At 38.5% G+C, this 19,352-nt stretch overlaps 1 protein-coding gene and 1 long non-coding RNA gene across 3 annotated transcripts in view; one reads left to right on the forward strand and one right to left on the reverse strand.

The window, feature by feature from the left end:
• The first annotated feature begins 1,712 nt into the window (after positions 1-1,712).
• LOC134215334 (Bardet-Biedl syndrome 4 protein homolog) overlaps positions 1,713-19,352 on the forward strand; it is a 43,663-nt gene continuing 26,023 nt past the window's right edge. Inside the window, exons 1-3 of one of the 2 annotated variants that reach the window (XM_062694549.1) lie at positions 1,713-1,899; positions 2,088-2,236; positions 2,348-2,460. In XM_062694549.1, coding sequence (XP_062550533.1) covers positions 1,833-1,899; positions 2,088-2,236; positions 2,348-2,460 — 329 coding nt within the window. In that variant the 5' untranslated portion in view covers positions 1,713-1,832. The remainder of the gene's footprint in view (positions 1,900-2,087; positions 2,237-2,347; positions 2,461-19,352) is intronic. The other variant, XM_062694548.1, reaches the window with a different exon arrangement.
• On the reverse strand, positions 17,302-18,033 carry LOC134215336 (uncharacterized). The gene is made up of 2 exons (XR_009980118.1): positions 17,621-18,033; positions 17,302-17,563 (listed from the first exon to the last, which is right to left on the reverse strand). It is a non-coding gene; the product is annotated as an uncharacterized LOC134215336 (long non-coding RNA).

Below are 19,352 nucleotides of genomic sequence, written 5' to 3' on the forward strand. Positions count from 1 at the left end.
ATGAAGCACCATGAAGAGGCACAAATTCTGCAAAGAGCAAACAAATCCCATCTTCCGTGTCGTATCGCTTCATCAGTTGAAACTAAACGATCGAATCGTATATGAAACGTTCATTGGCGGCAGTCTCGGAATGGACGAAACACCACTGCCATGAAAGCTCTCCAGCAGTCAATTCGTATCTATTTGCACAGCACACGCTTCGGAATGGAAGCTCATAAGGCCATAAGACCATAGAAGTATAAGAATAAACAAAGTAGCGAATGTAGGAGCAAACAAGCACTGCTTCGAGGCTTAACCACACCGACCAATAATACCTCAATCACTTATAGCGATGCCGGGTGTCACCTGGTTAGGTCAGAGATCAAATGACTACTCTGCGTGGTTGGGAAAGCACACGGAATGCAGTCTTCTTCAGAAGGGGCTGCTTTCAAGAGCAGTACATAGAAATAGGATTATCAGTATTTTGTTCTACACACTGCCACTTTACAAAACGATGGAAGTATCACAAACGATAAAAGAAAAAGACGGACGAATTTCCCATAGGGAAAGGTACCCCATATTGCTCCCAAGTAGCACACACAAAAAAGCACTCCCGAATTCGTAAACAAGCACACAAACACCGTGATTTAAATCACGATTTCAATAACACCATCCACGATTCCAGGCACGTTTCCGAAAATGTTATTCGTGTTCCTTTAATCTTTTATATAACCGGAAACTATTGATAATAAATACTACTTTTTCGAATATAAGCCATCCGGCGTAGACAATGTTTGGAAATTCCAAGCATAAAAAAGTATGTAAAAGAATTAAATCGAAAAAAATAACTGAAGCAACTACTGACTGTTCGTGACCTCAATAAAAATTATGTTGGTTTTTCAATTGATTCATACCACTAAGGCTGATAAATCCGGAATTCAGTTTCCTGGACAAACGGACGAGATACTTCTATGCCCGAATCCAGCCACCAGCAGCATGGTCAGCATGATTAACAACCGAATGCAATGGTATGGTCAGAACCATCCAGGCCAAAATGATGAACCGCAGCGTAATAAAAATTAGATTACCTACATAGATGAAATGTCAGCGCTCTGCCAAACGAGCCGGGAACAATGGAAGCGCATGGTAGGTAGTAGCTCAGATGGTTCGGAGAAGATAGAATACAGTAACTATTCAGCTTCAACGTATCTGAAGAAAAAGGATATTCCGATTTTTACATATTCTAAATTCTGAATGGAAATGGCATGCTAACTTTTGTAATGAAAATTAGCGTGTCCGTCTTGAAAAGTTCAACGCCCCTCCAGATTGACATCACTTTCATTTGTACTGCATTCTTCAAAATTGGCGCAGTTCGGTGCAGCGTATTGAATAATTGACTTAGGAAACAGGCGTGTGATAGATTAAATTAAGATGATGTATACAATGTATGCAACGGCATTTTAAATAATTTACGACAGATGTAAGTGTTTAAAAACCAAATTTTAATAATCCGTAAAGACTGGATGAATTCTTTAATTTGTGTATTGGTTCAAACACCTCATCATGAGCACCACCGCTAATGATTCAGTAGAAATATAAATATCTTATTGCCTACATCAATCTACCTACATCGGAAGACTACTTGTTGCCCACTACTATATACCTATATGTATCTAAAATCCTTCAAATACCAATTTTCAACCCAATGAGCCATGAAGCCATGACAACAACGGATCCACAACAAAACAATCCTTTTCACCTTTTTGTTTGGATTTCGAAGACGACGACGACTCACAATAGCATACGCGCAAAAGAAACTGACCGCAAAGAGTGACAAACAATAAATTTGCCAAATGTCCGACTTGTACGTGTACTGCAATGGTCGAACGGGTGGCAGCAGTTCCAAACACCCCCAGTCAGGTGAGTCCAAGTGAAGAGTTTGGAATTTTGCTCAGTTGAAGCTGTGTCGTTGGCGGTGGCGAGTCACGCGGTGCAAAACTGCTAATTGCCATTGCCCGACGGTAATTGATAGCTACGGCATAATCTCTCTAATTGCGCGCTCTGGTTGCTCTTTTCTTGTTCACCCCTCGTGCACATTTGCCCGGCAGCCGGCATGGCATCCAACGTGACGACAAATCGAAACATGAACTGGCTCATCCACGAGCTGTACACCAGAAAGGATTTCGCTCTATGCAAGAAGCTCATCGACAGGCAGCTGACAATAAATTATGACAAGGAGTTCTTGTTTTACACAAAGGTAAGGTCAACGGGGTTGAAAAGCGGGAATATCGATTCGCATCGTTTTGATGAGTACGTGGGTAACATGAGTTTTTTCTGCTTTCCCTACATTATGTTCGTCAATGTTTAGGGACGGATCCTGCGAGATGAGGATAAACCAACGGATGCCATAAATTGCTTCCAGCAAGCGATTTTGGCGAACAAAAAGAACTCGGAGAACTACAAGGAGCTGGCGAAGACACTGTGAGTAAGGTGGATTGCGAGGGAGGTTACATTACGTTGTCATTGGCGTATATACACCACATGATGAACCTAACCCAAGTAACAATTTCAAGGCTGCATGGACTTATTTAAGTTTTTTAACGGTTTTATGGCTGCTTTGATCAATGCTGCGAGATTAGCTTCATTTGAAGACTTATAGCTATCTTCAAAACCGTAATAAAACGCTCAATAAATCCACAAACATCAAATATCTCATGAGCTTATTAGCGGTCTAATGATTATCCTTAGGACTTCAATAAAACCAATTTTAAAAACTGTCATAAAGACGGATATATTGGTCATAGAGTTGTCTTACGCATAACCTAAATAAAACTAAGTAGTTTTCAAAAGGTTTATAATGGCATTGTACAAGAACATAATGTTTATGTTGAATTTCATGAACTATGGCCATTCGAATGGATAAAAACAAATGTTTCTGTAACATGTTCCTCAAATATCTTAAACAAAGAAAACATTAAACACAATATTCACAATTGAACATTCGCTTATTAATATTGTTGTTTATCTATCTATATAATAAAAATGAAATGGTCTGTGTTCGAATCCGCATAACTCGAAAACGGCTAGATGGATTTTCTTTATTCCTTCAGCTGATATGTTTATTGTCGTTTCCGACGGGTTTATATGATAATTCCTCATGCGAAATCACGAGTAAGGTTGGGGAAATCATGAAAAACTTAAATTAGGATATTTCGCATCTGCCGTTCACAAAGCACATTTTCGCCTACTATGCAGGACAACGTCTGCCGGGCCAACTAGTTAACAATAAAATCCATTAGCCAAATTCCACTCCTGACAATCTTCATCTTCATTACATCCCCCACTGGCGCCTCCCAGCTTTGTGTTCATCAACACGTACGTCCCCAACCCCCATTTTCTAATCTAATCTAATCTAATCGAACACAAACGCAGCCAGTACAAAGAAAGCATCCTGGAAAATCATTGAGTTAGATGACGCCCAATAATTTTTCTTGTCAATATTGAGGCTCACAGTATACCAGTGGTATGACATAAACTTCAAAGCGGCCAGGCCCACTGCGTTGTGTTTGCCGCAGAGATGATTCTTAGAGATGTATCGTGTTCAAGTATTCACTTCAACATGATACATATCACGAATCTACAGGGGTTGAAGGAAGGATGCGTGGACATACCGTACCATACGCACCGCGTTCTTTTTAAGTTCTTATTTTGGTAGTTCTATATAAATATGTAGTGAAATTAATAACATTATGGTAAGAAGTTATATCAAATTTTATATATATTCGTAGAATATAACATCAACTAGGAGCCGGAGTTAACTCAGGATGTACATCTCTTGTAGAAGAAGCTGGAAATTATATAGATTTTTTTACTTATGAGTATCAGATAACAGGTTATGTGCCAGGACGTCGTCTGCATAAATGTTACATGGCAGGTTGTGAAGCTTTCATTTCTGGGATATTTTGTAGTGACTAGTGAGCTATGAAAATGTTAAATCATAAAAATATGAAGGTACATAAAATTATAATATAAAAATAAAAAGCATGAAATTATGAAAATTTTATAATATGAAAATAAGAAACATAAAAATATAATGTAATAAAAGAATAAAAATTGCTATATGAAAATAAAAAATAGGAAAACATGAAATTAAAAAATGAAGATACAAAAATATGAGTACACAAAAACATAAAAGCATGAGAATATGAAAATATTGAAAACTTTATATTTTAAAGTTTTCAATACTACCACAATCGCACGCCTCCATGCTTCTATGCACTCATATTTTTGTATCTTGTAATTGATGTTAAAGCATAACATTTTGAAAATATGACAATATGAAGATCTGAAAATAAGATAATATAAAAATATTAAAACACAAAAATATATAACATGGAAATATGAAAGTATAAAAAAATAAATCATAAAAATATAAAAATACAAAAATATGAAAAACGAAACCTGAAAATATAGAAATATATAAATATGCAAATTAAATTATAACAACATGAAAGTATAAATATATGAGAAAGACAAAAAATATGAAAATTATATATTAGAAATTATAACAATACTTATAACAATAAATTATAACAATATTTATAACATTATAACAATAAAAAGAAAATACTCATATATTAAAATACAAAGGATTTAAATATGGAATTCGAAATTTAAAAATTCAAAAGTATAAAAATATGAACATATACAGGTATAAAAAATTGGAAAGCATGAAAATATAAAAATATAAAAGCATCATATAATGTAATATATGTATACAAATAAGAGAAATATAAAAATATGGAAAATATGACAATATAAAAATATTATAATATGAAAATGTAATAACATGAAATTATACAAATATGAAAATACAAAAATATGAAATATAATAGTTTAAAAATATTAAAACATTAAATATTAAATATAAAAGTGAAAAATTAGGACAGTATAAAATATGTAAATAAAAAAATATTAAATTGTTAAAATATGAAATTATAAAAATATGGAAATTTAAAAAATAAAATGTAAAAATATGAAAAATGAATATAATGAAATATGAAAAATAAGTATAATGAAATATGGAAAATAAATATTATATGAATATATGAAAATACGAAAGCATGGCATTGCTACGGTATATTTCGTGGACTGGAAACTAGTGATACTCATGCTTCCTTTGAAATCTCTGTCCAGATTGCTATCAGAAATCAAGGTGGGTGTAGTCCTTAATTTCAATCTATGACAAAAAATGACAAAAGCATTAGAATTACTATTCCTGGCCACGCTTATCTGTACCGTTACTAGGGAGAGAAGGAATAAGTACCACGGAGTTGGCTATTGGGAAGGTATTCGTTGGGTCAGGATGTGCCTGTAGCTGGCAATGTGACCATGGTAGAACTTACCCCGTAACACACCACGAAGAGGTATCTACCCAGCATTACGGGTAGTACGTCCCCAACCCCCATTTTACGACAAAACTCAAAATTCAAAACCACGCTGCTCAGCCAATTTCTAACGGATTTTCAAGCAATCTTCTGGAATCGATCACAAAATTCCTATAGTTTTAGGAACCGAGGTCAATTTTTTTGCTATAGCCATGGTTCCGGAGATATTCCGGGGAGTACTGGGGTTACCTCCTTCTCGGAAAAAATGGTCACTGGCAGATCGACTTCAAAATCCATCGTGCGACATGTCAAACTTCATGATTTTGCAAAACAAGTACACTGGAGTACATCTCAACGACTTTCGATCAAATTGGCCACCCACCGGGTGCTTCCAGGGCCTGGTTCCCTTGGGGAAGTGGCAAATATCCGTTCAATCTTGGAACCCATCTTGCGACATGTCAAACTTCATGATTTTGCAAAACAAGCACACTGGAGTACATTTCGGCGACTTTCGATCGAATTGGCCACCCTCCGGGGGTTTCCAGGGCTTTGTTCCCTCAAGGAAGTGGCCAATATCCGTTCAATCTTGGAACCCATCTTGCGACATGTCAAACTTCATGATTTTGCAAAACAAGTACACTGGAGTACATTTCGGCGACTTTCGATCGAATTGGCCACCCTCCGGGTGCTTCCAGGGCCTGGTTCCCTTGGGGAAGTGGCCAATTTCTGTTCAATCTTGGAACCCATCTTGCGGTATGTCAAACTTTATGATTTTGCAAAACAAGTATACTGAAGTCCATTTCGATGATTTTCGATCGAATTGGCCACCTTCCGGGTACTTCCAGGTAGACCTGTGCGCTGATTGATATTTTACCGGCGGAGGCGTGATAGATCATTTTCAGGCAGCGGCGGCGTCACGCCGTTAGTGATCAGCGGTGGAGTGGATCGGCGTAAACTAGTTCAAACGCCAAAATTTCTTCAGAAATTCATCAAGGAATTCTTCCAGAAGTTCCTCCACTAGTTTTTTTTTAAAAAGATCGTCAAGAAATTCCTTTGGACATTCCTCCGTAAGTGCCTCTGGGAAGTTACTCCAGAAACTCCTCTTAGATTTCGTCTGGAAGTTCCTTCAGGAATTCCTCCGGAAGCTCTTCTAGGAATTCATCTGGAAGTTCCTCCGGAGGTTCCTCCGAGAATTCCTCCGGTAGTTTCTCCAGGAATTCCTCCGAAGGCTTCTCCATGAATTCTTCCAGAAGTTCCTCCCGGAATTGCTCCGGAAGTTTCTCCAGGAATTCCTCTGGAAACTGGAATTGACCACCTTGAATTCCAGGAATTTCTGGAGGATTTTCCGGGGGAATTCCTGGTGGAGCATATTGGATAAATCCTGAAGGAACTTCCGGAAGAATTCCCGGAGGAACTTCGGCAGGAATTCCTGAAGGAACTTCCGGAAGAATTCCGGTACGAATTTCCGGAGGAATTACTGAAGGAACTTTCGGAGGAATTACTAGAAAAACTTCCGGAGGAAGTACTGGCGGAACTTCCGGAGGAATAAATGTAGGAACTTCTAGAGGAATTACTGGAGGAACTTCCGGAGGAATTCCAGGAGAAACTTCCGGAGGAATTCCAGGAGAAACTTCCGGAGGAATAACTGGAGGAACTTCTTGGAGGAACTTCCGGAGGAACTCCTGGAGGAACTTCGGGAGGAATTCCTGGAGGAACTTCCGAAGGAGTTCCTTGAAGAACTTCTGGAGGAATTTCTGAAAGAACTTCCGGAGGAATTCCTGGAGGAACTTCGGGAGGAATTCCTGGAGGAAATTTCGGAGGAATTCCTGGAGGAAATTCCGGAGGAATTCCTGGAGGAAATTCCGGAGGAATTCCTGGAGGAAATTCCGGAGGAATTCCTGGAGGAAATTCCGGAGGAATTCCTGGTGGAAATTCCGGAGGAATTCCTGGAGGAACTTCCGGAGGAATTCCTGGAGGAAATTCCGGAGGAATTCCTGGAGGAAATTCCGGAGGAATTCGTGGGGGAGGAATTCCTGGAAGAAATTCCGGAGGAATTCCTGATGAAACTTCCGGAGTAACTCCTGGAGGAACTTCCGGAGTAATTCCTGGAGGAACTTCCGGAGGAACTCATGGACGAACTTCCGGATGAATTCCTGGAGGAACTTATGGAGGAACTCCTGGAGGAACTTCCGGAGGAATTCCTGGGGGAACTTCCGGAGGAATTCCTGGAGGAACTTCCGGAGGAACTTAGGAAAGAATTCCTGGAGGAACATCCGGGGGAATTCCTGGAGGAACTTCCGGAGTAATTCCTGGCGGAACTTACGGAGGAGTTCCTGGAGAAACTTCCGGAGGAATTCCTGGAGGAACTTCCGGAGGAATTCCTGGAGGAACTTCCGGAGGAATTCCTGGAGGAACTTACGGAGGAATTCCTGTAGGAACTTCCGTAGGAATTCCTGGAGGAACTTCCGTAGGAATTCCTGGAGGAACTTCCGTAGGAATTCCTGGAGGAACTTCCGTAGGAATTTCTGGAGAAACTTCCGTAGGAATTCCTGGAGGAACTTCCGTAGGAATTCCTGGAGGAACTTCCGTAGGAATTCCTGGAGGAACTTCCGTAGGAATTCCTGGAGGAACTTCCGTAGGAATTCCTGGAGGAACTTCCGTAGGAATTCCTGGAGGAACTTCCGTAGGAATTCCTGGAGGAACTTCCGTAGGAATTCCTGGAGGAACTTCCGTAGGAATTCCTGGAGGAACTTCCGTAGGAATTCCTGGAGGAACTTCCGTAGGAATTCCTGGAGGAACTTCCGTAGGAATTCCTGGAGGAACTTCCGTAGGAATTCCTGGAGGAACTTCCGTAGATATTCCTGGAGGAACTTCCGTAGGAATTCCTGGAGGAACTTCCGTAGGAATTCCTGGAGGAACTTCCGTAGGAATTCCTGGAGGAACTTCCGTAGGAATTCCTGGAGGAACTTCCGTAGGAATTCCTGGAGGAACTTCCGTAGGAATTCCTGGAGGAACTTCCGTAGGAATTCCTGGAGGAACTTCCGTAGGAATTCCTGGAGGAACTTCCGTAGGAATTCCTGGAGGAACTTCCGTAGGAATTCCTGGAGGAACTTCCGTAGGAATTCCTGGAGGAACTTCCGTAGGAATTCCTGGAGGAACTTCCGTAGGAATTCCTGGAGGAACTTCCGTAGGAATTCCTGGAGGAACTTCCGTAGGAATTCCTGGAGGAACTTCCGTAGGAATTCCTGGAGGATCTTCCGTAGGAATTCCTGGAGGAACTTCCGTAGGAATTCCTGGAGGAACTTCCGTAGGAATTCCTGGAGGAATTCTTGGAAAAGCTTCCTAAAGGAACTTCCAGACGAAATCCGGGAGGAGTATCTGGAAGAATTTCCCAGAGGCACTTATGGAGAAATATCTGGAGGAATGTCCAAAGGAATTTCTTGACGATCTTTTGAAAAAACTCGTTGAGGAACTTCTGGAAGAATTCCTGGAGATACTTCTGAAGAAATTTTGGCGCTTGAAACTGGTTCACGCCGAACCACGCCGCCGCCAATCACCAAAGGCGTGATGCCGCCACGCCGCCGCCACTGGCTGCAAATGATCTATCAGGCCACCGCCGGTAAAATATCAATCAGCGCATGGAAGTACCCGGAAGGTGGCCAATCCGATCGAAAACTACCGAAATGGATCCCAGTTTACTTGTTATGCAAAATCACGAAGTTTGACATGTTGCAAGATGGGTTCCAAGATTGGACGAATATTGGCCACTTCCCCAAGGGAACCAGGCCCTGGAAGTACCCGGAAGGTGGCCAATTCGATCGAAAATCGCCTAAATTTACTCCATTGTACTTGTTTTGCAAAATCATGAAGTTTGACATGTCGCGGAATGGATTCCAAGATTGAACGAAAATTGGCCACTTCCCCAAGGGAACCAGGCCCTGGAAGCACCCGGAGGGTGGCCAATTCGATCGAAAATCGCCGAAATGTACTCCAGTGTACTTGTTTTGCAAAATCATGAAGTTTGACATGCCGCAAGATGGATTTCGAAGCCGATCTGCCAGTGACCATTTTTTCCGGGAGGGAGGTAACCCCAGTACTCCCCGGAATATCTCCGGAACCATGGCCATTGCACAAAAATTGACCTCGGTTCCTTAAACTATAGGAATTTTGTGATCGATTCCAGAAGATTGCTTGAAAATCCGTTAGAAATTGGCTGAGCAGCGTGGTTTTGAATTTTGAGTTTTGTCGTAAAATGGGGGTTGGGGACGTACGTGTTAAGCACTTCCACAGTTATTAACTGCGAGGTTTCTAAGCCAAATTTCCATTTTTGCATTCGTATATCATGAGGCTAACACGATGGTACTTTTATGCCCAGGGAAGTCGAGATAATTTCCAAACCGAAAATTGCCTATATCAGCACCGGGAATCGAATCCAGCCACCATCAGCATGGTCTTGCTTTGTAGCCGCGCATCTTACCGCACGGCTAAGGAGTGCCCCGACTCCTGACAATGGAACAGATAATAATAATAGAATAAACTAAAGGAACGTGTCATTTTACTACCGATAAATTAAAATTGTATAAATACGAATACGCAACGAATGGTCAGATGACCACGATTTGAGATGTTCTTCTGCTGCTGCTGGAAGCATAAGTTCTATTAAATTGCCATGGACCGGGTAGTTTGACTTTTTAATTTGAACCCCGTTGGCTCGAAGATCGTTCAAATTAAAAATGGTCCAAACGTCATTCCGCAAGTGGGATGGCGAAAATAAAATTAAACATCGGTAAATGGAATGCATATTCAAAACAAAATAGCAGAGAGTAAATGAACCTTGTTAATTTGAATAAGGTACCGCTTAAATTAACGGGGGTCCACAGTTTGGATTTGATTCTATTCCCTATCTTCTTACGGCACTTTTCATGTAAGAAGTTTTCCGTTGGAGTTATTACTATCATTTTTTGTTCAATGAATTGATTAACGAAATAATATGAATGATCCATACATATGACAAAGTATAATTTGTAAAAATATAATAAGTTAAAAATATCGATAAATGTTAAATTTGACAGGCCTTTGTATTTTACTGGAATTAGAAAAACTTACAATAATATTAGTTATTCATGGTTGTGGAAATGCTCACTGAACATTAGGTTGATAGGCAGGCCAAACTCCCGTTGGAATGTAAAACCATTGCACATTGGGCCACGTCGTAAAATTAGGAGGAAAAAATTATTTTCACCATCATGATAATATTTTAGGATCAAAGTGTCTTCAGCAAAGTCAAAGCTTATTATTCAAGCTTTATTTTGAAGTCTGTTGCAATAGGAGGGTGGTCCCACTACTTTTTGAGATAAAATTTTTAACTTCCATTTTTCTAATTTTAGCATTGTACGATGTTCTAGAAAGTTGTTCCTTATCTAATTTTGAGGTTTTTTGCTGAATAAACCATTGTTGTACTTCGTTTAAATATTTGTTATGATAATTTTAAATAATAATTTTAGGGTGACCCTAAAAAATCAATATTTTGAATGTAATTTTTATCGAAGTAACGTCTGCTACAAAGTTTTAGAGCATAAAAAATGCACGTTTTGGTTACATAACCGAGTGAATTTATTGGTGGATTGCAGAGATATCACTGTTTTCTTGAAAAAATCCGTTGTTTTCAAATGCCTGTATTTTTGAATGGGGGAAAAAGGGGGATCCATTTTTCCCTGGGTTAGACAGAGGAAGGGCTGAGGATTGCTCTGCATATTTTGGTATTGGGGAATTTGAGGGAATTTGAGGTTTTTCCATCATTTAAAAAAATGGCTTTATGTACGACGAAATCAAAATCATCAGTTCTAGAAGTGTTATAAAACCGAAAATTCCGCCCAATTCGTCAAAAACAAAATGTTTATAGTAATCATAACTTCCTTATATATTTCCAGCGCATTTTCACTCAATATACCGATTGGTAGAATAACATGTTCAATAATATCAACGCTTATCAACGTGACAACTTCACTGAACAGACCGTAATCGTAGGTTGTTTCCATCACTCGTTCAATCGATTTTACTGTAAAATCGTTAGGGTTGTATGGAAAATAAGGTTTTTCGAGCGTAGTTTTTTTTTATTTAATTTTTATTATTTTTTTTTTGTATTTTTTTTTCAGAGACCAACCCCCCCCCCCCGCAGACCAGTTTTGTGGCTACGCTGTATTCTACCAATCGGTATATTGAGTGAAGATGTGCTGTAAATATATAAGGAAGTTATGATTACGAAAATATGTTACGAATTTTCGGTTTTATAACACTTCTAGAACTGATGATTTTGATTTCGTCGTACATAAAGCCATTTTTTAAATGATGGTAAAACCTCCAATTCCCTCAAATTCCCCAATACCAAAATATGCAGAGCAATCCTCAGCCCTTCCTCTGTCTAACCCAGGGAAAAAAGGGTCCCCCTTTTTCCCCCATTCAAAAATACAGGCATTTGAAAACAACGGATTTTTTCAAGAAAAACAGTGATATCTCTGCAATCCACCAATGAATTTACTTGGTTATGTAACCAAAACATGCATTTTTTATGCTCTAAAACTTTGTAGAAGACGTCACTTCGATAAAAATTAAAACTAAAAAGTTACAATCAAAATATTGATTTTTTAGGATCACCCTAACATAATTATTTAAAATTATCATAACAAATGATACAAACGACGTACAACAATGGTTTCTTCAGCAAAGTGCCTCAAAATTAAATAAGGATCAACTTTCTAGAACATCGTACAATGCTAAAATTAGAAATATAGAAGTTAAAAATTTTATCTCAAAATGTAGTGGGGCCACCCTATTGCAAAAAACTTCAAAATAAGGCTTAAATAATAAGCTTTGACTTTGCTGAAGATACTTTGAACCTAAAATATTATCATTATGGTGAAAATAATTTTTTCCTCCTAATTTTACGACGTGGCCCACTGTGCATTGCATGAAGAAGAACTAATCGTAAAGAACCGAGTGTCGCAACTTTCAGCAAAAAAAAAATTATTTTAGAAAGTTATGCAAATCTTATTTTGACCGTTAAACTGCCCACAGTGTAGCAGTAGAGTGATTCAAATTTTGACTTTTTCGCCCCCCTGTGCTTAAACGATTGTTTTTGCTAGTTTAATAGTCCTCTCAAATTTTTAGCTGATTTGGATGTAATTTGGTTGTGCACGTGCCGTTTGAAGGTTATATGAAAATTACTATGAGAATTGCCACTTATGTAAAGGATCGTTTCGTGAAGCAGCCCAGAATCTACTTGAATATTTTTAACGCATCGCCATCATAGAATAGATCCTAAATCGAAAGCCAGTTGTTGTTGCGAAGCAATCTGACTTTTGTGATCAAAATTATAAAGAAAACAGAAAGGCTCATTATTGATATTGATGTTATTCTTTTAAGTGTTAAATTGAATTTCCCACAATTCAGTATTTCCCTAATAACTTTTGTTGCCAGCATCAAATCATTTAGCAACAACGACGATATTTTCCCTTGTTAAATTTCCTATGTTGCCAACGTATTCATACATTTTTTGAGTTTAATGGGCAATGATGGGGAACGGCTTTTCACAAAAGTTACTGTTTTCATAGTAATTTTCATACAAGCTTCAAACTGCTTGTGCTCAGTCAAATTACATCCAAATTAGCTAAAAATTTAGGACGATTATTAAAATGGAAAATGCCATTGTTTAAGCATAGGAGAACAAAAAAGTCAAAATTTGAATCACTCTAGTGTAGCAGCCATGCTATTAGCATATACGAATCGGAATGCCACTAGAAAAATAGACAGCATATCGATTTAATATTTGCACTAATTAATAAGCCGTAAACTACAATATTACGACGGCGCGCTTTAATAAACTGATGTTCTTACCTGGTTTCACCAGAAATTCGAACGCGCATAAAAATTGTAAGCACGCGAACGAATTCTGGGGCATCCAATTTCCGATTATTGAATAATATTTTTCATCCATGATCAAGGTCCATGAATGTTGTTTTTTATTTATCCATTTCTAGTATTTCCCTTTTTCTCCAAAACAATAACAAAAAGCTCCACGGAAAAAAATCCCTTTTTTGACAGCGGTTTTATGGCAGTTTTATGAACATTCTTGAACTTGCTTTGAAGACGTTCTCAAGAGTGGTCCACTTGGTCATAATATAATCTTATAGCGGACATCAAGAGGTTGATATGTAGATATTACTTTTATTGAAAATTTGTGCTCCAAATCCGCTAATAGACTATGTTAAAATTCAAAATGTTACTTGGGAAACCTTTATGTGTGGAACTTTAAGAGCTATAACAAGGATGATCATAGTGGACCGTAGTACATTCTCCAAAAACTGAATTATTGTTCAAAGTAGTCCTAAATGATCTCCCCAGCGATGATAAATCACTGGATGTGATCAAAATGGAAATTTCGTAAATGCTAGAATTGCGCCAGTCAAAGTGATTAAAATGAAAAAACCTACTCTAAATCTTTCCAGAGAAGGATTTCCCAAGAATTTCATTTAGTTCACTTTAATAAAACTGAACTAAATTACTTGAAGTGTTTAGAAAAGGCGTGTATTATGTCCCGTGTCCGAGTTAAGCACGCTTTACACCTTCCGTGAACGTGAACGTGAACTGTTTTTCGATAATAACTTCTTGATACACACCAAATCGTGAGGAAATCATGTTCAAATGAAAGGCATACAAGATGCATAAAAACTTGAAATACATCAATAATATCAGATTTATGAGCATTCCACGGTCATGCCTGTGAAATTATCGTGAAATCGTATCTGCGGTGAGCTCACCCCAATTGTAAACGCGACGGTGAACATAACCGTGGAGCTGTGGTAAATTCAAAAATACAAGGAGAAAAGATTGATCTTGATTGGGAGTTCACATCGACCGAGAGTGTTTACTGTTCTCGTTGAATCAGTTTCGGGTGGGTTCCTGCTTTGTGTGTTGCTGTCGCCCATTTTAAAGGCTCCCTCAGACCTAAGCGATTTCATCGCCGTGACGGCGACAGCTAGTCGCCGCGATTCTATCGTTGGGTTACTGCAGGAATGTTCCATTTACGCTTCCATACATACGGCGGCAGAATTGCAGTCGCCAAGCGATAGCCGCCACCGCCGACATTTTCGCATCGGCGGGCCGCCGTTTAAAATTTTCCACGCCGCTGATCTATAATTTTCTACGCCGTTGCAAATTTTTGGAAATCCGCAATATGAAAATTCCATATAATTTCTTGTTACAATTTCGAAAAGCTGTCCGTAAAAACTAAGCAAAACTTCGTGTGAAAACTGCAAAGGATTGGAATAAAAAAAAATCTTTAAAATTGTTTGCCCTAACTGGTCGTCTGGCCGAAACAATCGTTGGCCGAAAATGCCGTTTAGCCGAAAAGGATTTTGACAGAATGGGCCATTTGGCCAAATGTCAATGACAGAACTAGTAATATGGTCAAAAATTGCCACTCGTTTGGCTAAATGGCCTTTTTGTCAATTGATCATTGAACAAAATTACGTAGCCTCTCTTCTTATAAGTCGATATAAGCCTTTAGACCAAAAGAAATCTAGACAAGTACCATTTAGCAAAACTAAACGTTTAACGGATCTGTTACCCTAGTAGTACAGTCCGGATCGATTTAGTTGCAGCAACTCCAATGCGACTGAATTTGGTTACATATGAGTCACAGTAACTAATACGTGACAAGTGTGCTACTCGGGTATCATGTCAAAACTGGTGTGACCGAAAATTCAGGTTAGCCGAAAGCGACATACATCTAAAAGGAACATTTTTAAAAAGTTGTTTACCGTGACAGGTCATTTGACAGAAAATGCCGTTTGGCCGAAAGGGTTGTTTTGCAGAATGACCAAATTTCCAGTTCCATTTTTGGTCAAACCATTTTCGACCTGATAACAGTTTCGTTCAATTCGGTTTAATGGGAATTGGCTAGATGACTTTTGGCTTAAAAGCCAGTATCGACTTAAAAAGAAGAGAGGTTACGAAATTTCGTTCAACGGTCGTTTGACAAAAAGGCATTTTCGCCGTAAATGTCATTAGGCCAAACGGATGAATATTGGCCCTATGAAATTTGGCCCTATGACCTGTGACCCAAACTATATTTTCGGCCAAATGGCCGATGACTATTTCGACCAAACGTCAGTTTCGAGCTGATAACCTATTCGACCAAACGATCATTTCGGCCAAACGACCTGTTATGGCAAACGACTTTTTCGGCCAAATAACCGGTTCAGCCGTATGTCGCTTTCGGCCAATGAAATTTTCCAAGAATTTCTTATGGACAATACACTAGACGTTCGATAACTGGAACATGTTTTCGTTTCAGTTAGCGAATGCCGTTCGTTAACTTTGACGTCAAACTATTGTTAAACGTCGTCAGATGCAATAAAAGTGCACCTGATTGTGCAGTGCAATGCAGCTATCATCGACTTGGAAATCGTTTTGAAGTTCAGCTGTCCGATAACTGCAAAACTGATGTAACTATTGTATTGCAGTTCAAAACAATACCTATCAGTTACCGAACCTATACTGTACAAAGAATTTCCCGTAGAAATCTAATAATTCCTTACAATTTCGTTGAAATCCTAAGATTATTGATATCTACATTTTGAGCAATCCTTCGCAGAAAATTCTAAAGAAGGTTCCTTCAAAATTCCGGAGAATTTCTCGTGAATATTCCAGAGAATTTTCCTTGAAAACTTCTTAGAGTCTCCCGTGGAGCCAAGCTAGCCAATTATTCTAGACTGAGAAAGCTAATGTAAAATACCCATTCTACCAGCTGCACTCTCATACAATTATGAATGATTGTCTGTGTAAATTTCGACGAATGCTCAACAGAAGCTCATCAGGAACTTTCCGTGATCTTCCGAAGATTTTCCTGTAGAAGTTAAGAACTATTTCTCGTGGAAATTCTGAAGTTTCTTATGTAAATTGCGACGAATTTTATGCTGAAATTCCAGATAATTTTATTTGGGAATTTAAAGAGCTTCTCTTGGTAATTCCAAAGGTTTCTCGAAACTTCAAAGTAGTAGTTATATTCGAAAATAATTTCCAAAATTAGGAAAAACTTATAAAATTTTATGCAGAAGTTCATTAGATTTTTCATGCGAAATTCAAAAGATTCTTCCTTTGAAAATGGAAGTCCTGAAAATATCCCGAAAATTTTTTAAGGAAACGTAATAAAAAAATGCCACGCCGATTCGCGCCGCCACCGGCGCCGGTTAAAATGACTTTTGGAGTGACGCCGAAAACGCTGCCGCCCGCCGCCGACCAAAATTCTGACAAACACCGCCATAAATTTATTTATCAAATATTATTTCATTCAACATATAGTTGATAAATTAATCTTTATACATTTCGAAGAAAATCATTAAAACTATAAGTACTTTTTATTTGTATACCAATCCAACATTCTTGTACATAGAAGAATCTAGCAATATTGTATGGGCCAACTTATGTAAACATTTTGTAATGATCCTGTAAAGAATTACATAGGGGAAAAGACGGCTTTGGCAGGTTTTGTTCTATTATTGCCGTGGGGGTTTTTGTCTATGAAATTTGGCCACAATATTTTTTGATATGCAAAGAATGTTTAGGCCAAATTTGAGCATAATCCGTCATAGAAAACCCCCTGACAATAATATAACAAAACCTGCCAAAGCCGTCATCCCCCCTAGCTAATTTAACGAAATGTGTTTTTCTTTCCTTTGATGCATACCAGTCGAAAGATAATACTTGGTTCCAGGTCAATTGACTACCGGAACTTGTTAATTCAAATTCGAACGGTGCAAAATGTATACATTTGGTAGCATAGATGAAAATTTGCCATTAAGAAATTATTTAGTATACGTATCTACTGACTTTTCATAACAAAATTTCCGAACATTTAAATGAAAAGATGATTGAAATATGATGATGGATCGACTGTAATTTAGATATTTCGGGATTTTCTTGGCATGCAGTCTTAATTCCAGAGTTAAAACAGGGTTTTACTACTGTCCGACGTTTCGGCAATTGTATTTTGCCTTCTTCAATGGGAGAACTATAAAAATTAGGTGTATTATAATTGTTCATAATTTTGTATGTTCGTTAACTTACTAGTGGTCTGTTTTTTGTCAAAATTGTCTGTCTTAACATAAATCCGTCTTTGGGTATTAGGTTCCGTATCACTGTTTGTATGAGATTGATGAGTGTAATGTAATAATTGAATAAATGTTGTTACTAACGTGTCATTTGGGTAATTTTCGCCTATTTGTCCTCACTATTTCACTATTTATAATCTGTACTGCTTACTGTCTGTTACTTTGTAATATTGTGTTTCTGCGTGTCATCAGTGTATGTATTTTGTTTATAATTTCAGAGTAATTCGTATTTAGTCCTTCTGTATCTGTTCGTTTGTTAATACTTGTTTCTTGGTTGTGTATCCATACCATCTCCAGGAACGGTAGTATGGTCTTCTTCTGTGTTTCGTCGATTATTGTAGGTTTGGTGAGGTCGAAGCGGTGGTCGTAATCAATACAGTGTGTGATGAGTGCAGTTTTTTCTCTGAGTGTTTTTACTGTATCGTCCTCGTGTGTGTGTCCAGAGTTGAGCAATCTCTCAAGTTTGTTTTGGTCACTCCTGTGACCGGACAGTCTTGTTTTCAGCAAATTGCTCGTCATGCCTATATATATAACTCAAGATGGCTACTACTACGTATCATAGTTTCTACAACAGTATTGACCAACGCTTTGGAAGGTCCATCACCTTGCTCATGAAAAGTTATGCTTCTAATAACCGAAAACTAGCACATATGATTTCACGGAAAGACTTTCTTATAAACTGTAGAAGGTCTGGAATTTTTCCAACACACATTAGCAACACATTTAAATGCACTTATGAGTTGCTTGAAGAACGGAGCCCTTATTGCAATAAACTAAATAAGCGTACCCAGAAGTTCCAAAAATCTGTACTAAACATCGAAATAGAAAACACATTCTTCAAAATACAGAAGCTACAGCACGAGATATCCAAAAACAAACATCTCATCGTCCAGATAACAGATCACGCAACATACAACCAGTTTCTGTTCTCTCAAGAAGCAGCATATTATAGAATATACAACCACAAAGTGATGCAAACATCGCGAAAGCTCCGTAAGCTCAAGGAACAAACTAGAATCAGGAATACCGCACAATCTCCATCAAGCAATCAACGAGCTATCTTCAACGCAACAGGCACAATCATCCCCAAGGATGTTGAAATGGTTCTAAGTTTAAGTCCGAAGTTTGCATTACCGTTCAAGAACATCGCACAAACACCAATGTATCACCTAATGGCAGAAGTAGAGTACATACTAAAACTACATCCGGATAAGAAAATCCAGGATAGAACTCGTTGCACCGTAACCAATGCTATCCACAACTATATCAACCGAAACATCATAACAAACGACAGCGACCCTGTCTCTAAAATCATCAGTAAAGCCTGCAACACCACCGTCAGATTTCTAAAAGTTCATCCAGAAATCTGCGTACTACCAGCTGACAAAGGAAACCGTACTGTTCTGATGAAACTGCAGGACTACGATGCAAAAATGCAAACGCTTCTCTGTGATACCAGTACATATGAAAAAATCAAAAGGGACCCCACATCAATACTCCAAACAAATAATAACAACATCGTAAAACGTCTACAAGAACTCAAGCTGATAGATTACCGAACTGCCACCACTCTAAAAACCTACACCGCCACCTCCCCCCGCATTTACGGGCAACCCAAAGCCCATAAAGCAAATCTGCCACTTCGACCAGTCGTACCAGGTATGACGAGTCCCAACTACAAGCTATCCAAGTATGTATGCTCCATCCTCCAACCATCCATAGATAACGCATACAACGTCAAAGACTCTGCAACGTTCTGCAAGTATATCAACACAATCACCATCCCTCCTGGACAAGTGATGGTATCATTCGACGT

The sequence above is a fragment of the Armigeres subalbatus genome, chromosome 2 (genome assembly GCF_024139115.2).
Source record: "Armigeres subalbatus isolate Guangzhou_Male chromosome 2, GZ_Asu_2, whole genome shotgun sequence".
Classification (NCBI taxonomy): domain Eukaryota; kingdom Metazoa; phylum Arthropoda; class Insecta; order Diptera; family Culicidae; genus Armigeres; species Armigeres subalbatus.